Consider the following 24,999-nt stretch of genomic DNA (forward strand, 5'->3'; position numbering starts at 1 on the left):
AGAAACGGAAAAAAACAGAAGGTTGCGACCTAGAAGTAAAAAATTTCACACGAGTTCGCATGGAGCTTGGCGGACACTGTGAATTTAAAGTCCCTTATTCTACTACTTTTCAATATTCCAGGGGTACAAATTGGCCCTCCAAGCCCAGGACATCATATTCATCCGACCACACGAGAACGTACTCGGTGTCATTCGTATCAAGTAATTCGCCGAAGTATGCAAGCTTAAAGGGAATGTTTCACACTTGAAGAAATTGAAGCAAGCATCAGATATGATGAAGAAAGCTCACTCGATACATCCGTTACGTCTGGAAATCGCGCTTACGAACGCCAGATATGAACGCCGCGACATTTATATTTTTCTTGGCCTTAATCGACGCATTGCGTATGGAATGACATGATTTGAATGGCGTGATTATGACAACATAAGTGCCATGGTGACTGAAATACTCTCCCCGATATACCTTTCCTCATTTTCGCGGGTGTGCAGCTCAGCAACTAGAGAAACTTAGGTCTTAAACAGGGCAGGATTGTGAACAGCACCGAAAGGTCTTCAAGGTGACTAGTTCAGTTAAAAACTTCACATAAATGTGGAACACTCCCTTTAATATGTGCGTGAGACCGCAATAAGATCTACGGGACTATTTGCCATTCCAATACAACTCGTGAACAGGCGCGAAGGCGAACATTTGGGAGGAGCTGCTGGGGAGGGGGGGGGGGGGGGGGCATTCAACCGACACCAAGCGCACGCCACATGCAGGAATGGTCGCATATATTATCTACGAGCTTTAAGGCGTTTAAGCGTTTCCTCGCGTAGCAATACCCGCACCCCAAACGTCCACCACTGCACGGCTCATGTTCACATTCATCAAATGTAACATATGGCCTAATGCACAAACACGTCAGCCGCAGCAGCCTGCTAACAGAGCCGCCCATCTGGCGGGCAGATTTCGTTCACCCGTAGCCAGTCTCCGGGCAGTATTTCTCACCGGCCAGAGGGAGTAGTACGTACACCACCGACCATACACCCTGCTTCCGACATAGCGTCTCCCCACTGAAATACTGTCGCTGGGTGCTCGCATGCACACCCAATATTGATGTAACAGCAACGTAGTTGCTCAGCTACGACCATCGGCGGCGAATGACAGTCGAAAGGCGGTCTCGACCCTTGCCTGCGACACACACACAAGGACAATGCTCGCCTGCGCCCACGAGCAAGAACATTGCAAAAGGAAAATAGGGCGCACTGCCTTCACCCGAACATGTGTGACACATCGCGAGTGGCCCCAGGTGAATCGCCGTCTTGTAGACACTGTGATGGCCACCGAGACCGCAGGACATCGCCGCTTGACGGGAGGACGGAGAGCCAGCAGCAGCCGTCTGGGTCCGCCCCAACGGTGGGCCGTGAGCGAACAAGCGACGGACGCGCCGGCAGCGCGGCCCAGTCGGCAAGACTCAGCGTCCGGCACGGCTGTCGAGGCCTAGTCAGGAGAGACGTCGCTTGCGTGGCATCTCATCGTCTGTAACACGGGCAGCACACGTTAACGTTCGAGCCGCCACATGTACCGGCCACAAACGTTCCGGGTAATTTTGTCCTTGTCTTCGTCGCAGTGACAGCAGGCTGCAAACTATTGGAACAAACAGCAGAGCACCGACGCAAGTCACATTCGCAGTCACAAGTCACCGACACACGACACATTCAAGGTCGCTGGTTGCTAAAGGAAGAAGATACTCGCCATAAAGATGCTGTATCACACATTCCCCGACACCAAACGTCATAAGTCACAGGCAACATAGGAAATCCATGGTGCAGTGACTAAGTGACAGGCAAACGTACCAATCGAGTGCAACTATCTTCAAGTCGTGACACATAGCTTATTACCTTAAGCTTTACAAGGACCATGTGTGTGTGTGTGTGCCATCTCCTAAAGACGAGCAGATAATGCGTCCCACAGATAAATCCCCATGAGACCACCGGTCCAGATCAGCCTCCGACCTCTGATTCATTAGGGCTGTCTGGCAGATCCCGTCAGATGTGCTGCAGTCCAGGGGCGAGGCCTTCGACGTCGGCGGAAGCGGACGTCAGGGGCGCCCGAGCTGGTCCGGACCGGGACGTCCCAGCCGTCAGCAGACAGCAGCCGCCACCGGCGTGACGTCATCAGCCGACAGCTGGCACCACCAGTGTGACGTCATCAGCCGACGGCGAGCGCACAGGTTCATTGGCCGCGCCGAGCCGGCTCTGCCAGCTTCACGCCGCTTCACTGAGGGCCCGCGGCACTCGTGAGTCCCCAGCAGAGTCCATCGGGACGGACTCCATGGACGTCGCTCTGGATTCCCAGCGCGTCGCGGCTGAGTGTTCGCTCTGCAGTCTGGCAGCGGCCAGCCGGGGTCAGCGGGCCCGCCCGGGCTTCTCTGGGTGAAGCGCAGGTGGTGCCAGGGCGCCACCAGCCGCGGAGAAGCCCAGTTGGTCGGGGATCGATGGTGTAGTATCACTGCAAGTGCCGCACGTCCAGTCACGGCCCAACACCCAGTGGTGGGTGGCTTGAATGTGTCTTCTTCAGCGGAAAATTTCTGAAAAGCAGAACAATGCATTGATTCATGGAGTTTGGACTCGGCAGTGATGCCTCCAACGTGAATAGCAGCACGGCCACGACACGAGCTAACCTTACAGACACAGCATGAATTATGAAAAATCAATAGCAGCAGCCCTACAGACAATAATGTTGGTGACGGCGGATTATACATGGGCTTACGATAAAGGTCAATCGAAGGCAGAGTCGACCAGACCTGTGTCATTGAGCCAAGGGCAGACAGCTGGATAACAGAGCAGGAATCGCGTCAAAAGGAGAGTCCCGCATTTCGTGTTAAGCCTTCAATGCAATGCGTGTCCCTTCTAGATTAGGTGTGTCCGATTTGGACCGCACAGCTTTCTCGCTTTCAATCTGAAATGTCATCCTTTCCTCTTGAAATGGCGTCTTTCTGGAAGTCGTCAGTTGCCGACTCCCTGCCTGTGACTGCCAAAAACCATTTCAATTCATTAAAATCGGATTCGTTTTTTTCTAGCATGCGTCCAAATTGTTCAGTAGTCTTCGTACCCTGATTGCTATCATTGCATGATTGCATGATTGCAGTAGTCTTTGTGCGATGATGAATTCTGCAAGCAACAAGCGATCAGAACAACATTGTGACAAGAAATATATGAAATCCAAATCCTTGTGATCGATTGCAGTTATAATACCCATAAACTAATGCTTCGAGGGCGTCGCATGAAACGAATGGCACCCCTGCCAGCAGCGTCAAAGCGTAACCACCGCGCAGCGCGACGCATTGGTTGAGGTCTTGACAGCATTCATTCTGTGATTGGCTTCCAGGTCAGCGAGCTAATGGTAGCATCCATACTTCGAGAAAGAAGTCCTGGAGTAAAATGGAGTAGAGTAGTATGGAGTCGAGTAGTACGGAGTAGAAGTGGTATGGAATAGAGTAGTATGGAGTAGTTCTACCCCTGTTACCAGCTTCAATCCATCCTTTTGGGTTCCGCATGCAATGCCGATGCAGTTAGCATTATTTGGCAAAATTTGGGTCGGCATGTAATCTGGCAGGCCCTTTGAGTGAGCCCGCCACGTTTCCTTTGTTGCCTACGGTGATGGCATCATGCATTGCAACATTTGTGATAGTTTCTAAACATGGAGCTCCGTTTACCACCTCGCGTTTTAACCGCGGACAGCGGACTAGTAGCTCTCTCTCTCTCTCTCTCTCTCTCTCTCTCTCTCTCTCTCTCTCTCTCTCTCTCTCTCTCTCTCTCTCTCTCTCTCTCTCTCTCTCTCTCTCTCTCTTCTCTCTCTCCTCTCTCTCTCTCTCTCTCTCTTCTCTCTCTCTCTCTCTCTCTCTCTCTCTCTCTCCTTGTGCGCTGTCAGCGAACTCTCCAACGCACAGGGTGATGCCAGGGGTGCCCGATAACACTGGGACACGGGCGGGACGTTGGGGGGAATGGGTCAAGGAAGCCACGGCAATGCCGGCGTCCGCCGCCTGGTCGATATACTTAGGAGCGGGGAGGGGCCTGACAGGCCGGACAGGCCCGTGCCACCCCCGGAGACTGGCCAGCAGGGAGACACTGGCCAGACAGGCCGGTGCCACCCCCGGAGACTGGCCAGCGTGAAGAGGAAGCCTGAAGGGAATTTAGCGCTGCGAAGCATTGAGACTGCGGGGTGCGGTGCGAGGAAAAGTCCACTGCGTTGGAGCACGCAGCCATGCAGCGTTAGGGCAGCGGGGTAATCCGCCAGCCAATTTCGAGAACGGTACCTACGTTATCACCCAAGGGATCACTGGCAGGCCCAACGGAATGATGAAAACGAGATGTTAGTGCACATGGAAAATAATTTAGACTGTTGTCCTCGTCAATGGGGTCATCGTTTCCTTCACACAGCGCTTCGACCGGTTGTCTCTTCGGCTGCAGCCGGGCGTTACAGCGTCCTGAAAGTGATATCACCTTGGTTCGGAACCAAACCTCAGAGACAGGAAGCACCAAACAGAAGTCAGACCTGCAGGCATGACAGTGGCCGGAGGAGTCAGCACCAGAAACGCTGGGTGAAGCAATTACGTGGTGACGAGGTCAACAAGCTGCGCTAAGAGTTTCAGCCGTAAAAATGCACAAATCTTGAAGATGTGAAACAGTGGCAACACCGCTCTGATATTTGAAGAACAGCAATTTCTGCGCAATGTGCTAATGCAGCAGGCATAGGACATGCGGAGCCTATCTACGGCCGGCGGCGATGCACAACTGGTCTCCAAAAATAGCGCCTTTGAGACACATACCAAACAAATGCTACAAAACGACGATGTTAACAATGTCGCGTTGATTTATAAGATCCAAACCAATACGTTACACAAGAAACGTGGCACGGTTTGCACAGAACGATTTGGCCACAGACTGGTTATAGCTAAGCACAACTTTTTACGTGCACCGGGAGGCACTGCCAAAGGTGTAATGTGGTTATTCTTCCATCGATAACTATGTTTGGCATTTTGCCATACAGCACTCAAAAGACATTTTTAACTCAGCTTACATGACCGAAAATGCATCAGCCACCAGCTGACCTTCCTGCATGATAAATGATCAGGCCAAACAATAAGTTCATTCTAGGACTAGAGCCCAGAGCCGGTGGATTACGAATCCAGCATCTTCCCTGTACCACGATGATGTTAAAGGACTGAATTGCACTTATCTTTGATCCTTGACGCAATTTTTGTAGACCTTTCCAGCAATACGGGGAACAAAAGGTATAGAAAACGATGGGTATCTAAGCAGATACAAATGTGTAAATGCGGCAGGTGATCTCAATGTGTAGGGGCATGCACTGATTGACATTTACCTTGCAGGTAAAGCAGCAGTCGAGAAGAGCCCAGCCAAGGAGACGAAGACAGAGACAGAGAAGAGAGATGCGACTGAACACCATCGCACCGTCACCTAAGCGACGCTGCTGACCACAGATAACGTCCTGACGGCAGTGACGTCTGCCAAGCTAAGGACAGGTGGCGCACAGCACGCCGGTACCAGGAGCATGTCAACTACCACAGAGCAACAACCTAGTAATACACAATACACCTGCACCAGGAGCATGTCAGCTACCATGATACGCCAAACAGCGCAAGGCAAACAGCGTCGTAAGAAACTCATATGCGATGACCACAGCGACGCGCTGCTTCCCGAAGCACGTGAAGTAACCGATGCAAAACGAGCTTCCAACAGCCGGGTAGCCTGTCACGCTTGAGGGCGAGTAAGGATTTGCCACTACACGCAGCCAGAATGATCAAAAAGCATAGCAAAGATGGACGGAAAGAACAGGGGGGGGGGGGGGGGGCATAAGAATCCTACATCAGCGGGCCGACGGGTTCACTGGGCACCAAATGGAGACATTTCGCAAAAAAAACATCGAAGTATCTAAAAATCCCATACGCATTAACACATACCATAATCCCATACGCATTAACACATACTCACCATGAAAGTGGCTAATACTGAGAGCAAAATACGTCTACTTGGGACTGTTCGCCTGATTACATGCCTACTTTTACTATCGATACATCACAGCTGGAGTAATTTCAGCACGCCAGTTTCAGTACGTCTGCGCCAATACACGTCCAAGGAAGTAAGATCGCTCTTTTGACTTGATTGAAATGCGACCTCCTATGACGAATCTCCTGACTTCTTTTGGCACATATGCTGTTGTAAAGGAGGGCCTTAACGCAATGATGTTCTGAACGATGACCTTGTCATGTGGAGGACAAACCACGTTCTTGCACATAGAACAGCCGAAGGAGTATGCCAGTACAGTGGCTCTGTACGCAACACATACAAGCCAGGGACGGATCATGCACAAACCCGATGCTGCCACACACAGCTAATATTCAACAAACTACGTCAGTGCAGCCGGAACAGTACACACGTGCCACTGCAACAAGACGTCCTCCTGACTCAGCGGGAGTAGATTCAGGAAGGCCCGGACGAGGAAAGACCTTCAGTATTGCATGCCATGGACTATGACGCATCAGACACACGGGAACAGCTGACTGCACATATCTGGTGGGTCTAGGAGAGCATATGGAAAGGAAAAGCGTGCCACGCGCATAACACGCGACCAGGCGGGGGTCAATTTGATGCCCCGAAGGTTTTCCGGAATCACTTCCGGGCGGCGGGGCGTGGTTGCGCCAAACTTTGCATAGTTATCATCAACTGAATGGTGAATATTTTGCCGTACAAATTATATGTGTCTTGTCAGGTTGCTGACCAATGGCAGGTCAAAATAAGGTCACGACTTTCAGCGTAGGCAGTTTCTACGGAAACGTTAATCTGATAGAACAACAGCGTGTTAGTCGAAACCAGGCATCTCTGAAAGAGATTCTTATGCAGCAAAATATTATTACCTGCGACAAATTCCATTGACCTAGTGTCCGGTATGTGGGCCATACCGAGGTTAAGCCTGCCTGCTTATTTACTCGAGAGGTTGCGGCGTGGGGTATTTCTGGTGCTTATTTCGAATTCATAATGACAGGGACCGCAACAGACATTATCGGTGAACTTCTTAAAGGTCAGAGTAGGTCGGTGACCCAAAACGACCAAGGTCAACATATTGCTTCTTAGGAACATACCGCGTAGCGTATTCCTTGACGCTTTTTCAGATGCAAAAATCAAAACATTCTCGCATGATTTTGGTCACCATGACCTTCTAAAGGTCAAGATAGGTCACTGGTCTTCGATGAAGATCAGTGGCATTTTGCTTACAACAAATGTCAAGTTCAAGGCGGTTGCATGAAGAGGTCTGGGACACTTTGGACGCCAATCTGACGTGTGCCTTTGTTTGATCTTATTCGACCCGAAGGTCATGACCTAGGACCCTCCAATTTTGACAAAAGTAAGCTTACATAGACAGACCTACCCTATGAATTTGGTGCCTCTAACCTCCTTATTGTTTGATATCTCAGGGAAGTCAAATTGAAAATAGATTCAATTCGAGTCGTGAATGTGTCATTACTATTGAACAGTGTCCGGAGACGAAGAGTTTAAGGCTATTTTTGACCACATCAAGACTCTGCTTCTCCCCAGCCCACAAATCAATACACTCTCTCGAGTTGGTGGTCGCTGCTCTGGACTGAACTCGTACTATGCCTACATCCAAGAATCGGAATCCTCCCTGTAATTAGCTAAGCGTAATAATGTTCTAGAGTTACGGCAGCGTGCGCGGACGGGACAACGCTAGTCTTGACTAACACTGCCAACACATAACTGCAAATCATAGAAATCCCAGTAAGAGGTGAAGTGGAAGGCCATATTGGACAGCACCAAGCATATTTCAAAGATGGCAAACAGCGAGTAGACGCCCGGCTCGCAGTGCGTGTTGTGTCGCACGAACAGGTACACAGCGTTGGCCAGGCATACCGCATTACACAGCAGCAGGCGCAGCTTCCAGCGGAACGAGCGGCGCTCGTGGCGCGAGGGCGGTGTGGCGCGGCCGCGCGCCAGCAGCGCCGTCAGCAGCACCATATGCGCCTCCGACGCCACCAGGAAGACGACGAACGAGCACGCGTGCAGCGAGTAGTGCTCCAGCGAGCCGACGAAGGCCACGCCGACCAGGCCGGCTTGCTCCAGCAGGTAGAGCGCCGAGCAGAGGCGCGCCAGCCGCCGGCAGCCGACGGTGGGGCGCAGCACGCGCGCCAGGTAGCCGGCCGTCAGGTAGCCGAGCAGGAAGCGCGGCGCCAGGTGCAGCGCCAGCAGCGCGCGCCAGATGAACTTCTGCGGCGAGAACTTGCCCGCCGCCGACGACACGGACGGAAAGAAGTTATAGACGAGGCAGTGCGTGCGGTTGACGACATCGAAGTGGAGATAGAGGGACAGGGCGAAGCAGATGGCCAGCGCGCAGAGCGGCAGCAGCACGGTGACGGCGGCCAGGTGGCGCACCAGCAGCACCTGCATCACCTTAGTCATGGCTGCGGTCGGTCGGCGGTCGGCCGGCGGCGCGCGGCTGCCGGCGGCACAGCACCCCGGACGCGGCCGCGCCTCCCGAACCCGACTATCCGGCCGCACCCTGCCGACACGGCATAGCGTCAGTCAGACCGGGCGGCGGCGGCTGGCGTGGACCCGCCACTCCGCAGTCCAGGCCGTGCAGCGGCGCCGCGGACCAGGACGTGGTGTCTTTTCAAAGGAACTAAGTGCGCGTCGCTGGGAGCGCCTAAGTGGAACGTCAAATAATATTGTGGCCACGCTGCCTAGCGCCTCCCGGGCCATGGCACAACCGACATTCGAGCTCATGCTTCCGCGTGACAGCCCAAGGTCCCATAACAGCCAGACCAGTATGCCTTCACGTGAGCTAAGTGGGTGCGCATGAGCTCTCAAAAGTCGACTGGAAGTACGTTATGCATTTAAACCTTTTCCATGCGCCTTGCAAGCATGACAGGCATGGCCCGTCATATATGACTGGGGGCCTCTCTTGTATTTCAGCACTTTGCAGTTCACAAACGACCAGGGGCGCAGCCAGGAAATTGTAGAAGGATGAAAGGAGGGAATGGGGAGAAGGGGGAAGAGCTCAGTGACAGCGTATTATGGTAACATAAAATACGAACCTAAGCAGGGGAGGGGGACCACCCCCCTTCCGGCAGCGCCTGAACAGCCGACGACTGTGACGTGTACATGTCTATGATTTACCTAATACTGGGCGTCTCGAATGCCCCATGACAGCATTGGTGCGGCAGTGGGACTGCTATGGACAAACAGGGGGGCGTATCTCCCAACACCCGATCTTTCACCTTCCCTCGGTGATGTTGCAAGGAAAAAATGGGTAACACTACCATTGCACTGTCTGCTTCGGCTCACTGATGACTCGCGTTCATAAAATAACCGCCACAACTCTGGAACAGTCAGTGTGCCACTTTCCGCAGTGCGAGGATCATGTTACGGCAAAAAGTTTCAGAAATATCCCACCGCAAAGAGAACTGATGACGAACGCGATATTATCAAACGACGACCATCTCTACTGCACGTCAGTAAATATTATATATATATATATATATATATATATATAAGCATTTCATGACAACTATATCGGAACGCCAGACGTTGACGTCGAGCGTTTTGTCATATACTCTGTGCATCGCTAGCGCTAGTGAAGGCGAATACAAGTAACGTAAATGTTGCGAAATGTTCCGCAAGATGTCGCTGTAACGGTTCTGTATCCCTTACGTCAGTTCAATGTGATTACCTCCTGATGCTCAGACAGGTAACGACAGGATATCGGTTGACCATTTGCTCTACATAAAAGTAGAAAAACCACACTTGCCGCGGACACGTTCTTTATCTCCCGCCACGTTTCGGCATAGTCCAAGCGTGAACTCGGAGTGAAGGTATTTTAGTATGGACAGGGGTTTTACGGCACGCAATCACCAGTGATGAACTGCAGTGATAAATCAATGAGCGTTCCACTTACCGATGGCAGCAGGCAATAATCGCGATCGAGGGACATTCCCTTTCCATGATCGACCTGAATTTTCGAAACAGGTTTGTTATACGAGGCATAGTCGTACGTGAGGTGTAATTAAACCAATCAATCCACGCGGAGCGATGAGCGCAGTTACCTTACATCACCCGGCAGGTAACGAAGATCAGTCAAGTTCCATGCACAAGGATGAGGAGACGCATGCTGCACGAGGGCTTAAAAATATTACTTTGGAGATTTAGTACTTCTGGTGCGCTTTATATCTGGTGTACTTTACCTTGAATTTCTTTCCATCTAAAAATGACGCGGATCACCAATTTGTGTCCATGATGGTCAGGCACGCTTATTGGACGTAGCCATCCAGGACACCGAGATTTTGTCATGTTTGACTGAAAAGTGGAGGGTAAAACGTCTCGCTTGCTAATTAAATCTCCAGTTTTTTTCAGAGCAAAAATAAAAATGAACGGAGAGCGGTGACCCCTCACATAGTTAGCCCTTTTAACATAGGCTATTTGCAGCAACTGTTAGGCTGATCTGGTTTATGGGAGCGAGCAGAGTCGGGCAAGGCTTTTGTCGCTCCTGAGCAGATTTCCATACGTTACCATAGAAAAGCTGGCACAAGTCAAAGCACGCCATAAATACACCAAAGGAATTCAGTGAGTCCATTTGTGTTATTGAATGACCTCATGACCTTCATTTGCCACAGCCTTGAATGAACGATCTTCATGCATGATAGTGATATCGGTTATCTGTAAGAAGTGTGATAGCAATGTGATAGCATCGCGACAGGATCTTGGCCGTAAAATGTCCGTTCACCACCTTGGATAGATCCACTTATATTGGTTGAAGGGATTATTCATAGAAAGCTTGCAGGTTTGTAGCATAATTTTCAGACTTTGACCCGACGTGACTGTTACCTCCACTGACCTTAACTAAGAAGACAAACATCAGCGACGTGTGCACACCATCGGAAGCACTAAAAAGGACGATCTGGTACATACAAGTAATGGTGTGTCGTACAACGTGTTTTTTCACTTTCGCCGTGTACAGTTGGGAAAACGAATTCACAGGTCCGTAACCTGAAAGGATACTGTAACCTGATGTGAAAGGTAAGAAGTAATACGAGCCCTCAATTTTAGAAAACAAGTATAGCTCTCCCAGATTTCAATACTTGTGAGATACGTCCAGAAAACCGAACGGAGCGTGGCAATGGCCCTTATGTCAGTGAGGATCAGAGGCGATGACCCGGGAAGACTTCAGTAGCCTTTTGACAGATCGGATTTTTTGTGTTGACTATATAAATGCTACCAAAACAAAAACAGACCGCGATTATGTCGATGCGTACATTGATGATCTAACAACTGTAAGCGATTACAAGTAAGCGACTGCAAGCGAACGGCGGGTAATGAAGTGGAGCTCATTTGCCCCTTACCAATGCATGGCTAAGCCAGCGAGCAAGAACTTTCCTTGATACGTAATACAAAAATTTACACACTGGGTTATGTCCTACTATAGGAAACTCTCGGTGTCCTCCATTCGTGCCTATACACTTCCAGAACCTGAAGATTATGAACGCGTCGTGGATACTCGGATAATTTGAGTTTCTCCCTACTAACTGAGTGCCAAAGTAACGTGCGCAAATTCTCTGCCGCAGAAACGGCCAGTTGCCAAACGAATCGACCCCCATGCCTAGACGCCATGGTTTAGGAGTGCGAGGGCTAGTTCAAAATCGGTTGAGGGCTGGGAGTCGGAGTGATTTCGATCCGTTTCTTTCCATGCCTCGCCTCACGCATGTCGCTAAATATCCACAAATGGTGGGGGATTGAGCTTCCAAGCCCGCAAACCGGCTCCACATTCCGATAGTTTTCGCGCCCATGAGATAATACCGTTGAATTATGCACTACCGTGAGTTGCTTATATGAAGAAATGAGATGCGAGGGATGTCATCGGCGAAGAAATGATAAATGAACAGCTGCAGAGGTGAGAAGCAAAATAATTTCGTGTGGGCTGAACAAATCTAATACGTTACAAGCTTGGCACAGAACAACGACGATCACTGCTATGCGAAAACTTGCAGATGGCAATAGGATCCGTTCACGGGAAAACTGCGAGACTAGTATCAACACGTACGCAAAATTGCGTTTCCCAAAAGTGTGACACAAAAAACGTTCACGATTTGAGTTTGAAAAACTATTTACTGAAGAGTTTGCGCATCCTTATATGGGAGTGCTTGCTAAACGGATGTTTGTGAAGCCAGTTTTACGCGCGAACAGTCGTGATACGAAGATTTGGGCACGGAGTTCGACGTACGATGGAACGAGATACGAGGTTGTAGCCCTGTCGACCAAACGCAGTTAGCGGTATTATTGTCCATCTACATCCCAACGTAACATCCCCGGGCGAGCCGGGCGCGCTTCAGCGCAACCATCGAACAATACGGCCTCACGCAGCATGCCCACTTACTTCGGCTGTGGCAAGCTGCAATCCTGTATTGCTGCAGTAAATTCCCGCACGGAGATAGGGCTCCAGCTCCACCCACGTAATGGTTCTAAGGTCAACTGAATCAATGAGTAAGGACAGGTAAAATAAATGCTGGAGGATAAAATATGTCAAACAAAATATACTAAGACACCAAACGTTTTATGTTGCTTGAAGAAGGGCACCTTTGAGGTTTCAGTTTCAACTCAAGAAGGGTTATTCATAAATAAAAGATAGAGCTTCAGTCATTCTACATAGGTACTTAATCGGCCTCAACCGAAGATTTAATTTGCAGATGATATCAAATTTTGCATTCTGACTGACCCATATTAAGAAACGGTGTAGTAATGGCACTTGTGAATAGTCAAAGATGTATAGCTGGCAGTATAACTACACATAGATTATTCCGACTACGCTTATAATCTTTTCAATACAAATTTAGCCCAAGTAGCCATCTAAGTTGGTTGCAGTCTTTGGTAGCGATCATGGTGTACTAAAGACATTTATATCCGATTTGTTTTCCATCAGGCGATGCACGTTGTCTGGTCTGGGAGGCGTGTGGGAGTTATATTGTTACTGCGAGTAAGGTTCTTCTAGATCCAAACCGCTGTATGAATCTCACATGAATCCCTGATGTATTGCGCTGTCGACTTCTTCCAAATGTCACATAATGTGGGCGCTGCTTTGTGCTAGCCACGCACTTGTACTTGTTTCTGCTCCCCATTATCTGGTTATTGTCACCTGCCTGAATTATCGCACCCATGAATGGTTCGCAACATTACAAGCTCTAGTATAGGGGTCCTCGCGTTATGTGCTAAACTGTACAGCCTTTACCCTCCATCATGTTTCATTTGTCCTTGCATGTAGAAGTAAAATATCATATGCTTTCAACATGCAGCTTGACATTATTTGCTGAATCATTCATCTTTTTCCTTGCAGGAGATGCAGTATCAGCTTTCATCAATCAATTTTGTTGTGTTTAGTACCTTCCATTTACTTGGATGTGTGCTGTCTTACCCCACACTGATTGCAGAACTCAGAAATTAGAAGACCGTGCAGACATGTCCAGTTTTGCGCGCTTCACAGAAGTTGGGAGAAAGATTGTTGCAGTTGGAAGAAACTATAAGTAAGTGCCTACAATGTAATAAATTTTGGTGCCATATTACAACTGAAAAATGATGTTGCACCCAAAGGACAAACAAAGGGGATGGAATATAGATGAACATCACATCCAATGCATGCTCATGCCAGTAATTTTGTTAGGTCTTCAAAGAGTCATATAAAGCAAGTGGAAGTCAACAATCAGTGAACTTTAATGGGTAATAGGTAACCAGGTTGTCAATTGTTGGTGCAGTTATTTTTGGCATGGTGATCTTGCTGTTCATAGCACAAGGTGTAGGTGTACTTTCCTACCTAACGTTAGAAAAAATCATTGCACACCATTCGTCATGTTTAAGGCAGCACATATTGTAAATAATCTCAAAACAGGTAGAATCATGCTCCTACCTTCGAATTTCAATAACTTCGATGGCGGGCTCCCGGGCGCTGTCGCACCGCACCGCCTGGACTCCCCAGCGCTGTTTCTGCGTTGCCGTTGCGTAAATAATTTTTATGGTTCTTGATGCTGCTTGATGCGCAGTAATGTTGTGACCCGCGCAGTAATGGCGCCGGTGTCGCGGGTGCTGTGTGTGTGTGTGCGGCGCTCGGGAGCTCGCCGTCGTAATGATAAAAAATTGAAGGTAAGATCATGAATCTACCTGTTTTGTGATTATTTACGATATGTCCTGCCCTAAACGCGACGAATGGTTTACCTTGGTCCCGTACATTTTGTAGAGTTCTTGGTAAGCAGAAATATTGTATTTACGCAACGGCAACGCAGAAACGGCGCTGGGGAGTCCAGGCGGTGCGGTGCGCGCGGCGCTCGGGAGCCCGCCATCGAAGTTATTGAAATTCGAAGGTAGGAGCATGATTCTACCTGTTTTGAGATTATTTACGATATGTCCTGCCTTAAACACGACAAATGGTGTACAATGATTTTTTCTAACATTAGGGAGGAAAGTACACCCTGACCATAGCACAGTGTTGAATTATGTATGAAATGGTACTTTGGGAGCTGGAGATATTTAGGCCTTAATAAAATTGGCTGCAAAGATGTCTTATTAGATACAAGCTGACTTCCTTGGTACAAACCCCAGGAGAGTAAAACATGCTCTATAAGAATGCATAGGATAGGAAAAGCTGAAAATCATCTGGTTAAGATGTCCATTTTCTAGTAAACAATACTGTATGATTTTGGGTGCAAGTAGCATGCATGTAGTGATATCTTTCCTGCCTAAATCAGCACATGAGATTTGACAAGTGAACAAACATTTTAGCATTTTGTATTGATCATGGTCAACTATGTTTATGTGTGCATATTTTATGCCTTGAGATTTTTTACCATCTGTCTCATAGAGGCATTATAGTTTCCACATGACAATACACCCAATTAAAAATATTTAGCACAGTTTTGTTTTCCATTAACATTGTTCATCACATACAGTTAACCATCTTATCAGATGTCTTTGTTACACAGTTATTTTTTAAGAATTTAGACTGTTAAAGCATCAGGTTTCCTGAAGTTTATCCAGCCAGGGATAATTCATTTTTTTGTGTTAAAGTAGGTCTGCAACATAGCATATCCTTGTGATCAAGTGAGGTGAAATTTTTCTTTCAGGGAGCATGCTGCTGAACTGGGGAACAAGATGCCTGAAAAACCACTGCTGTTCTTGAAACCAACTTCTTCATACTTGATCTCTGGCAACATACTGGTGAGTGACATGTCTTCAGCTGGTGTGTCACCAAATCAACTAGCTGAATGCATGTTGGATGAAGTCTCATAAATATGCTCTCCTTTATGAATGCATTAGAGCTATTGAAATGCTGGTTATATAGATAATCAGGTTATATATATATATATATATATATATATATATATATATATATATATATATACCAGGCAGTCATGGGACAGCTATGCTCTATAAACTGCACATTACCTACACAGATGTATTTGATCATCAAAAAATTTGCTTGCCAAAAATCAAATTTATAGAATAATTGGTGCTGCCTAATGCGAAAATTTTGCAGCAATAAAATAACAAATGAATAAGAATATCCTGGAACCTAACATGTGTATATATATATATATATATATATATATATATAAACACAGTTGTCTTGAGACTGTCCAACATACAAGGGATTCAAGTCATCCATCAGAAAGTGCTGATTCCCACACCTTTGATAAACCAGCCTCGAGTGCAAAATGTTGACTTCATCGACGAGGTAGGCCGACATGAGTACAAAACTGGCTTCGGTTTCGGGTGCGGCTGTCGCGAAGCTGCAATTTTTCTCCAATCACTTTGGAGTAGGCTTCAGCTTAACGCATCTTCCACAAGCTGGCCTCGTCGCAATCCATGGGTTTGTGTCATCTCTAACAGCTGGCTGAATGGGGGGATGGGAGGAGCTCCCCCTAGTAACCCATTGGGCGCTAGTAACCCATTTGGTCCACATAAAGACTGCCTGTAAGTATGCCATGTGGAGCTTGCCTTCCTGCTGTTATTTGAGTCGACACGCCGACGACTCGTTGACCCCCACCCCAATTCAAGTGCAGCAGAACATCTTAAATGAGTAAGTTCCAACCTGACTCAATGCAGATTTGGCTGATCCCGGGCAGGGAGTCGATTGGAACGCAACCTGAAGTCAAGCACAGGCATGGCTGTGACGGTAGGAATGGCTGACTGTGATGAAAAGCTTAAATGTATAATCTTCATGAAATAGCGTAGGTTATCAAATATCGGCGCTTGCTGTCCTGCTTGTCCTTTCGTAACGGTCATGCTGACCTCGTGTGCCGCGTGTGTTAGATTCCTCCTGGCTGCTCGGAGTTACATCACGAAGTGGAGCTGGGCGTGGTCGTCTCGAGCACGTGCCGCCGGGTGTCGGAAAGCGCGGCCATGCAGCATGTAGCCGGGTACGCCCTTGCCCTGGACATGACGGCCAGGGACTTCCAGGTACAGACACTGCGCTTCTGACGCTCGCCAGCTATGTGCTCCTCGCGTAAAAGTTTGCAGGTACTTCTTATTAGCTTTTCCGCCAGGCAGATTTACGTGAATGGCGATGGGTTTGGCTATGGGAAGTAGATATTTTTAGGACGCTTATTCTCTCCTGGTGTGGTTCCTGTGAAAGCCGCTGTTGGGAGGATCAGCATTCACAGGCAGGTTTGCACGTCTCTTGTGCCCAAGGCGGCTGCGCCCGCCCGGATCGGGGGACTGACCGCCTGTTCTGACGCCCGGCAGACCGAGGCCAAGGCCAAGGGCCACCCGTGGACGATGGCCAAGTGCTTCGACACGGCCTGCCCAGTGTCGGCGTTCGTGCCGCGCGACCGGATACCCGACGCTTCCGGTCTGCAGCTGTGGTGCGCCGTGAACGGCGAGACGCGCCAGTCCGGCAGCACGTCCGACATGCACTTCAGCGTGCCCTTCCTGCTGAGCTACATCAGCCGGTGGGTCAGGCCACGGCTCGCTGAACAGCGCGGCCATCAGGGCTGAACAGAGTCCGCTGCGGGCGCGCCCAATCAATCCGTGCGGCTTGGTTTGTTTATGTTAGGCGTGTACGCTTGTGCAGGCGCAGTCACGAACGCGGCAGATGCGCTGCCTCATGTTCGGTGTTCGCCATGCTGACAGCGGTTTCCCCGGGCGGCAGGTACATAACGCTAGAGCCTGGCGACCTGGTGCTCACCGGCACGCCAGCCGGCGTCGGCCCCGTCCGTCCCGGTGACGTCATCGAGGCGTCTGTCTCAGATCAGTCGGGCCAGATCGCTCACATCAAAGTGGGGGTGGAGAAGAGCTAGGTCGGCTCAGCTGGGCCTGGGCGCTGCCGCCGTGACGTCATTGGTGCTCTGCGGCGGATCGAATGGCTAGTGTTCAGAGTTGCAGCGGCGGGTGTTGTCAGCTGAGTGAGATCGTCGTCCGGATTACTTGATAGGGAGGATGTCCCTTCGATTACAGCTAATATGGTGGCCATTGGCCGCAGCTCACATTTATTTGAGAGCTGGCAATTGGACGTTGCGTGGAGTTTCTGCGAGGTTTACATGTTGCCTGAAGTCGTTTTGGGGTACCATTGTTGCGGATATATTATGCGTGATTTTTGGCGCGCGCGTGAAATAAGTTGATGTGATCTGTTGAAAAATGCGGATGTCCCACCTCACGCCCGATGTTTCATCTTTACGTGGGGAGCCTGAGGTAGGCAGTTTCAGAAGCTCCAGCAGAGGTAGACAGACAGACAATTTTCCAGATTTTTTTCGTGAATCGTTTCAAGAGCGTTTGAGACATTGTTGTAAAATATTTTGGCTTATTCTGCCTGTGGCCAAGTGCACTGCCTCAACAGTTGTTGCTGCAAGTTATACGTCGGAACATTGTTATCCAAAATTTTGACAGCCCAAAAGGGGTGTAAGACAATATTTCAGTCTTCCACAACTGTGCTGAAACGGAGGAACCGCCCACCGTTTTTCTAACCTCCATCACAAAAGCAAAGGACGCGGGCATCATACCAGAATATCTTTTGAATTGCACGGGCGTCGAGGTCGAATATTGCATGGGTAGCATAGCCGGTAGTGGAAGTCATGCGAATAGAAGCTGCGGTTACTTTCAGTTAACTTAGCGGTGCTGCTACGCGGAATATTCCTTCGGTGTTGAGGAAATGCTCAAGACTAATACATTGTTCACAACATGGATGAATAATTGACTGCAAACTGCTGGGCGATGCTCATATCAGTGCAATATTTGTCTATTGTCTAGATGGTGGGGACTCGTGTCTTGTTGCTGGAGAAAGATGTGACTCGAATGATTCGTACGTTGGCCAGCTTAAAAGTTCCGGATGTACTGGCGCGGATGTCGTCCTGTTCTGCTATGACAGGTGTTTGCCATCATATGCGTTGAAGATTTCGGATGAGCTGTTGAACTCTAATAGTTTGAAGTGATGCACTTTCATATGAACGTCTGGGACGAGGAATTGCGTATATAGCAGATTGCTCACCTGTTCACAGCAAATTTATATGGATCTCGATCGCGAAAATTGGCAATATTTCAGGTCGATGGGATCTGGGGTTGAAGACTGCTCTCTGAAATACAAGTTGGTTGATTGATGTGGAAACAGTTCATCGGAAAGCGTTTTTGGCAAACACGGTGCTACAAAATCGTGACCAACAGTCATTTCAAAGGCATGCGAAATATTTGCTTGAAATGGAGCCGATCCCCCTGGAGGGCGTTGAAAGTTGAGCACAAATGCAGTCTGAGGCGTCTTGCAAAGCGTGATTGGGGGCTCTAGCCGTGATTTCAAGGTTTCAAGTCGTCCTTCAAATGCATTATCATAAACGTAACCTAAGTATGACGATGAAATATTAAGTTATTGGGGTTCTGTGACCTGTAATCTTGGGTCCTGCCGTTGTCCAAATATGCATGGAGTGGCACCGCTTTCTGCAACGATTGATAATTGGGGAGCGGAGGCTTTTGATGTCCACGCAGGGCTACTTGAAAGTCTCTGCCACTGAGGCGATGTCGCTGTATAAAAATTGGATTTAGCCGTTGGAGAATGGGCGATAAGCAGGCTCAAAATTAGTGCTGTTCACTCAAAACAGCATCTTAGACATCAATGGCGCACATGTTTCATAACAGTAATGAAGGCCATATAGATTCGCCTTGATGCCAGTAATGGGAAGGGCCGTGGTGATGGTCCGCACTGCAATTTACGTGAGACGATAATGATGGAGATTGCCCGAGGCACCGTTAATCAAGCTTAAGTGGGCAATAAGGCAGATTTTGTCTAGGACTATAGACTATGGGGCTGAAGTTAAGACTTTGTAGAAGTGAGATAGAAAGCGCAATGAAGTTACTTAGACAACCTGCAATGCTGAATTTTATGTCATCGCGGTGGTGCCTAGGTGCCTGTGTATGCCTCTTGCTTGGTGCACCACGTAAATATTGAAATGATTGAGTGTGTTTATCATCTTTTTGGTGAATTTGAACCTACCATTTACTTGCTTTGCATGCTATCTTCATAATGAGTCATGGGAAAGTTGACATCTGATGAATGCCCTTTGATGTGGGAAAGTAATGTGTATGAAAGACAAATTGTGTTATGATAGATGTGTTAACCCCAGAAGGGCAGCCTGCAAGAATTTTCCTCTGTGTTCTATACCTACATAGTGTTTGTGCACTAAGCCTCATGTATGTACCAAGCTCAGGCCCAGCCAAAGTGTGCCAAATTTTGAAATTATTTTGCATTTATTTGTGTTTGTATTTATTATTACCTTCAGTTATGTAGGCAACACATTGATTCCTTGAATCATTGGTTTGAAGTGCTCTGAAATCTGTGGTGATGGAGTCAAACCCAGGTCTTGGATTTATGGCAAAACATGTATTTTTTGCAGTGTTGGGAGATGGGACTTTGAAGATCAACTTGAATACATACTGCTGATAGGTTAATGTATCACTCAGAGTTGCTGTTTCCTGGTATGTCAGTATTGTGCATAAATGCTTGCCATGGAACTGCATAAACGGTCAGGCCTATCGGAAGGGCGTGGCTCATTCCACCAGCATGCCATCAGTGTGGAGTAAATGCCAGGAACAGGATTCTGGCTTTAAGATGCAAGCACATAGACACATGGACATATAGGCTGTAGGGAGGCCAAAAGTCTGGTTGCATATAGTCTTGACTGTGGCTTTGTGCTAATCAGTTATTCACAGCTTAATCACATTTTGTGCTTTGTGTTTCAAATTTTTGCCTCAGTGAGCCAAGGACCCAGGAGAAAACTTAACCACACATTTTATCTTTGCAGAGCAGCTTCAGTCAGTGAGAAAGTTTACCCACAAAGCTAATGGATACCTGGGTCAAACTGAATGGCAGTACAGTTGGAAAGGATAAGCTCCTGAGGTAAGTAACCCGACATACACCCAACATACAGCTCGACAGAATTAATCCGACATATGCCCGACGTACAGCTCGACGGAAGCAACCCGACAAAGGTTCGACGTGCAGCTCGACAGAAGCAACCCGACATACGCCCGACGTACAGCTCGACGGAAACAACCCGACAAAGGCCCGACGTACAGCTCGACAGAAGCAACCCGACATACGCCTGACATACAGCTCGACGGAGGCAACCCGACAAAGGCCCGACGTACAGCTCAACGGAAGCAACCTGACAAAGGCCCGACGTACAGCCCGACGGAAGCAACCCACTCCAGAGTTATGATTGTCCCGCGATATTTTGTCCTTCAGTGATGTGCTAGCCCTTTGATTCCCTCCAACCGCGTGACCGCGTGCAATTCGTATGTGGGCAACACAGAGCACGCGTGACTGTGGCTGATGGGGGCTGCCCACAAAAGCTCCTCAATATTTTGCTCACCGATCTTGTAGTGCTGACCTATGGCAGGCAGTCCATGCTCGGCCAGTGGCTGGTAGATGTGGTGGCAACTGTGGCTGAATGACATCTTCTTTCAATCAATACAAACTGTATGACAGTTTAAACAGTCACCAGCACCATCATCAACGGATGCCATGTCCCTCACATGCTTGCCATTCGTGTGGCATGTTGCAATTGTATTAATGTGTATATTTTCAGAGTTCTGCAGTATACTCTGAAAGTTGTGAATCACTACATCCAGCGGCAAGATGGGGGCACTGGTCCTATTAACAAATGGAAAGAGCTGGAAAACAACATCAGCTCATTCAGGAAATGTAAGATTTTTTCTCTATTCACCAAAGCTGTTTAGTGATGGGTTTACTTGATCAAAGAGAAGTTTGATTGATATTCACCATGTCGAGGAAGGGGTTCGTTTTGGTATGTACAAGTTATTTTATTTCAGTGCATTTTGAATAGGGCTGTCATTACAAAGGGTAAGTGTAAGTCATTGGCTTGTACTCGGGTGTCTTGTACCAGGGAGCCAAGTCGCCTGTACTCTACCGACATATTTTATTTCTATCGCAGTAGAGTGCTCACTGCTCCAGGGATTCGTATTTTGGAGCCCATTCAACGACCATAAAAAACGTTAAACGGATGACAGACCAGGCACATCATACTTGATGTGATCGTTCTGATCTAATCTACCCTACCTAACCGGACATGTACCTGATCCCCGCCACCCCCGCTAGCGTCCACCTGTACCCCATCCTGTCAGACTCTGTCCACGTGCCACGTGGGCCGTCTGCTCCGCGCCGGAGAGGCGCCGAGCTCGCGCCACACCGCAGCGTCGCTCACCGCTGTCCCGCCCGTCAGTGCTTCGGCTGGGCAAGAGCGCCGAGGTGCTACGCGGCACGGCGCGCACGCTGCGCCTCTTGGACCCTGTGTACCGGCTGACGCTGACGCTCGGCCGCATCGCACAGTCACTCTTCCTGCTGGCCGACCACCTGCTCTGGCTTAGCCGTGCCCGGCTCGTGCGCATTAACGTGCGCAAGTGGGAGCAGGTCTACTACCGCTGCTGGCTGTACAGGTGAGGCGCGCTCACGGCCTGGCGGGTGTCGAGCGCGTGTTGCCCTTGTCGGCTCGCTGAGCGCGGCACCCTGATCCCGTCAGGGTGTTCCACGGGCATTGCGCTGGGTTTGTGCGCATAGGTTCTTCAGGGAGGTTCAGGAGGGATGAAAGTGATGAGATGTGACAGCATCTTGTGGGCAAACAAGGGTCATTTGGACCCTAATTGGAGATTGGTTACGCATCTACCGCGACACGGTCCTGTGAAATCGAGGTACAAGCTGTCTCCGTTTACCGTTCAGCGCTTGGGACGCGCCGCCTCGCGCCCAGAGTCGCCGGCCGCGTGCCGCACGTGAAGCGCTGCCGACGCCGGTGTGGTGTCGTTGCAGTGTGACGATGGCTCTGTGTCGGGACGCGTACGACCTGTGGCGGGCGGCCGAGGGGTACGCCGAGCACGGGCTGCCGTTCGAGCGGCGCCGCCTGCTGCCGCCGGTCGGCGGCCGGCCGCTGCTGCTGCTGCTCGACCGGCACCGCGACCTGGCCGTCGACACGCTCAAGAACGCGTGCGAGATGGTGCTGCCGCTGGCCGCGCTCGGGTACCTGCCGCTCTCGCCGGCCGCCGTCGGCCTCTGCGGCGTCGCCTCCAGCGGCCTGGCCCTCTGGACCGTGCTCGACCCTCGCCTCGTGCTGCGGCCCAGCTGAGTGAGCGGCGCAGTGCCTGAGGGCGGTCTCCGCCAGCTCCTGCCCTGCTGCGCTGCATGTGGACGAGTTTACATGGGTTCTATAGAGGTGGCGAGTGATTGGAACCTACTCCTCACGTGTTTATTCGATGGTATGTAGCGTGGGTTTTATAGAAAGGGTTTGCGCTTCAGGATCACATTGATATCAAGTGTCACGTGGGCATCATAAGCTTGAAGCTACTGCAGCGTGAGTTGGGAAGAATGGTGGTTTATGAAGTGTGCGGTTCTCCGGGGTGTCCGGAACCGCATGCGAAAATCTGTGCATCACGTTGCTGGGAATTAATGGCATACATTACGTGGCATACCGCGCATATTATTTTGCTCTGTATTTTGGTTACAGGTGTATTTGACCTTGAATCAGTGCTATCGTGAATGGCAAGGGCACAGCGGTCTTTTGTGAACGTATTGCGAATAATCCATGTGAGCCGTGAGGACTGGTGAGAGTGGACATTAAGGCGGCATGAAACACTCAGTTAAAAATTAAAACATATTGTACTGTCTCAGCTCGTGCACTCCTGTGTTAGTACAATAATTGTGACCAGCTCGCTCAATAAATGTTAAGTTAATGATAATTAGCAGCCGTAAAATGTGGGAATGTAATTCTGACGTGCGACGTGCCTCGAGTGATGGTTGAACCGACACGTGCAAGACTAGCTGAGAGATGCTACAGGCGTTGTTGTTTTTGGACGCTGGACTTTGTGCTTTGCTACGTAGCAGTTCTGCACCAAATCACCCAACTGACCTGGACAGATGCTGACCTTCGTCTTCCACCCGAGAATCAGGGTGGTGTGCAGAGGCGGTCTCACTCGGCGCAAAACATCGACCGCGATTGGACTTCCAGCTGTGCCTTAAGCAGCTGAATTGTGATTCCCATGGCAACAGGTCTCCACATGTAACCCATGCAAATCCGGGACGCTTTAGCTCCAACGCACATGGCAAGGCTTTGAACCAGGTGGATGTGCACGTGCCATGATCGCTTACCATACATCCATGCCGCTCAGGCAATCCGAAGATGGAACCGGTCTACCTCCACAGCACGCATAACATCATCGCAAGTTCATTCTTTGGTTAATGATGCGAATGTAGCTTGTGGGGTACGTAGCGTTGAACAGCTCGCTTCAAGCTGACGCGCGCTCGGGTGGGAGTGGGGGTGGGGGGGGGGGGGTCAATTTGAACCCGAAAGGTTTTTCAGAATGATTTTCGAAAGGCGCGGCAGAAAAGTTTGGCGCGGAAGCCGCGCAGAACTTTGCATAGCTGTGGGCAGTTGAATAGCAGATCTTTCGGTATGCAAATTAGATATACTTTGTAAAGTCGCTGGCATATGGCAGGCCTAAGGCAGGTCACCACTATCGTCTGTCAGCAATGGCAATTCCTGTCGAATCGTTCAATATGACGCGACGGTGGAGTGTTAGATGATGCCATGCATTTCTGAGGTAATTTGTTGGGCATGTGGGCAGCTGAATTGCACGAGTAGCTAATTGGGTTTAGGATAACGACAATTTCATGGAGAGTTTGCTTTATGAGGTAGTTTCAGGTGTTCATTTCTAATTTCTCGGTAAGAGGGATGACAACAGATGTTTTTTAGACTTCATTAAGGTCATATGAGGTCACGGACCTAAAATAGCCCAGATCAATATTTTGCTTTTGTGAACGTACTGCTTAGCGTAATCCTCGACGGTTACGCAATTCCCAAAATCAAAACAATCTCCTAGGTTTTCAGTCACCGTGGTCTTCTGTATGTCAAGCAAGGCCACTGACCTGAAATCGGCGCATGGCCTTTTGCTTGGAACAGGCATCTGTGTTTAAGGCGGTTGCATGAGGTGGTATGGAGACATTTTGGACAACAATCTAGGGTTTGACCTTGTTTGACCCTGTTTGACCCTAAGGTCATGACCTATGAGCCTCAAAAACTGTCGCAAGTATTTTCACATACAGGCCAATTCAATCTGTAAATTTTGTCTCCAGCTTTCCTGGTTTCTGAAATTTTTGCGGCCTCCAATTGACCCCCACCCCAAAGCGTGGTATTCAATCTCCGGGCGGGTCATACTTGCACCCCTAGTTGGTTTTAGGGTCAGGCGGTCGTTTTCCATGCTTGGTACTTGTTCTGATTCATACAGCAATACGCCATACACAGCACGACGTGACACGGATCCCTTGAATGAAGCTCGGCTTCTCATCTACACGTCGAGTACCTGTCATTTTTGCGGCGTAAACGACTTTGACTGCCTGTGATATGGGAATCAGCGGCACATCAGTCACATGTTAGCGAGAGGTACTGCGTAAGGCACACG

The 24,999-nt window shown here is 49.3% G+C and overlaps 3 protein-coding genes across 10 annotated transcripts; 2 read left to right on the plus strand and 1 right to left on the minus strand.

The window, feature by feature from the left end:
* Positions 1–754: 754 nt before the first annotated feature.
* Positions 755–8,478, minus strand: LOC119102380 (post-GPI attachment to proteins factor 2). Its single transcript, XM_037225750.1, has 5 exons — positions 8,203–8,478; positions 8,014–8,136; positions 5,998–7,977; positions 1,996–2,570; positions 755–1,519 (listed from the first exon to the last, which is right to left on the minus strand). The coding sequence occupies exons 1-3, from the start codon at positions 8,476–8,478 to the stop codon at positions 7,750–7,752; spliced, it is 627 nt and encodes a 208-aa protein (XP_037081645.1). The 3' UTR covers positions 755–1,519; positions 1,996–2,570; positions 5,998–7,749.
* Positions 8,479–12,987: 4,509 nt separating this feature from the next.
* Positions 12,988–18,231, plus strand: LOC119103443 (acylpyruvase FAHD1, mitochondrial). Of its 4 annotated transcripts, none has more exons than XM_037226974.1 (6): positions 12,988–13,042; positions 13,400–13,586; positions 15,177–15,270; positions 16,366–16,512; positions 16,798–17,003; positions 17,204–18,231. In XM_037226974.1, the coding sequence occupies exons 2-6, from the start codon at positions 13,462–13,464 to the stop codon at positions 17,349–17,351; spliced, it is 720 nt and encodes a 239-aa protein (XP_037082869.1). In that variant the 5' UTR covers positions 12,988–13,042; positions 13,400–13,461; the 3' UTR covers positions 17,352–18,231. The 4 variants fall into 4 exon arrangements, with proteins under 4 accessions (XP_037082869.1, XP_037082871.1, XP_037082870.1 ...); XM_037226976.1 differs by having other exon boundaries at positions 12,994–13,042; positions 13,494–13,586; XM_037226975.1 differs by having other exon boundaries at positions 13,007–13,069.
* Positions 18,232–19,095: 864 nt separating this feature from the next.
* Pex11ab (peroxisomal biogenesis factor 11ab) lies at positions 19,096–23,283 on the plus strand. Of its 5 annotated transcripts, none has more exons than XM_037226979.1 (5): positions 19,096–19,298; positions 20,337–20,431; positions 21,123–21,238; positions 21,777–21,990; positions 22,358–23,283. In XM_037226979.1, the coding sequence occupies exons 2-5, from the start codon at positions 20,376–20,378 to the stop codon at positions 22,668–22,670; spliced, it is 699 nt and encodes a 232-aa protein (XP_037082874.1). In that variant the 5' UTR covers positions 19,096–19,298; positions 20,337–20,375; the 3' UTR covers positions 22,671–23,283. The 5 variants fall into 5 exon arrangements, with proteins under 5 accessions (XP_037082874.1, XP_037082876.1, XP_037082873.1 ...); XM_037226981.1 differs by having other exon boundaries at positions 19,096–19,248; positions 20,342–20,431; XM_037226978.1 differs by having other exon boundaries at positions 19,097–19,248.
* Positions 23,284–24,999: the final 1,716 nt, after the last annotated feature.

This window comes from Pollicipes pollicipes, unplaced genomic scaffold (assembly GCF_011947565.3).
Source record: "Pollicipes pollicipes isolate AB1234 unplaced genomic scaffold, Ppol_2.1 Scaffold_5724;HRSCAF=6776_pilon_pilon_pilon, whole genome shotgun sequence".
Classification (NCBI taxonomy): Eukaryota; Metazoa; Arthropoda; class Thecostraca; order Pollicipedomorpha; family Pollicipedidae; genus Pollicipes; species Pollicipes pollicipes.

Coding starts and splice junctions, on each gene's coding strand:
- LOC119102380 (XM_037225750.1), bottom strand. CDS start 8,478: ATGACTAAGGTGATGCAGGTGCTGCTGGTGCGCCACCTGGCCGCCGTC. Junction 8,137..8,202: donor CGGCCGGCTACCTGGCGCGC/GTGCTGCGCCCC, acceptor TACCTGCTGGAG/CAAGCCGGCCTGGTCGGCGT. Junction 7,978..8,013: donor TGCTGCTGACGGCGCTGCTG/GCGCGCGGCCGC, acceptor TCGCGCCACGAG/CGCCGCTCGTTCCGCTGGAA.
- LOC119103443 (XM_037226974.1), top strand. CDS start 13,462: ATGTGTGCTGTCTTACCCCACACTGATTGCAGAACTCAGAAATTAGAA. Junction 15,271..16,365: donor TGATCTCTGGCAACATACTG/GTGAGTGACATG, acceptor CGCGTGTGTTAG/ATTCCTCCTGGCTGCTCGGA. Junction 16,513..16,797: donor TGACGGCCAGGGACTTCCAG/GTACAGACACTG, acceptor GACGCCCGGCAG/ACCGAGGCCAAGGCCAAGGG.
- Pex11ab (XM_037226979.1), top strand. CDS start 20,376: ATGGATACCTGGGTCAAACTGAATGGCAGTACAGTTGGAAAGGATAAG. Junction 20,432..21,122: donor GGAAAGGATAAGCTCCTGAG/GTAAGTAACCCG, acceptor GTATATTTTCAG/AGTTCTGCAGTATACTCTGA. Junction 21,991..22,357: donor TACCGCTGCTGGCTGTACAG/GTGAGGCGCGCT, acceptor GTGTCGTTGCAG/TGTGACGATGGCTCTGTGTC.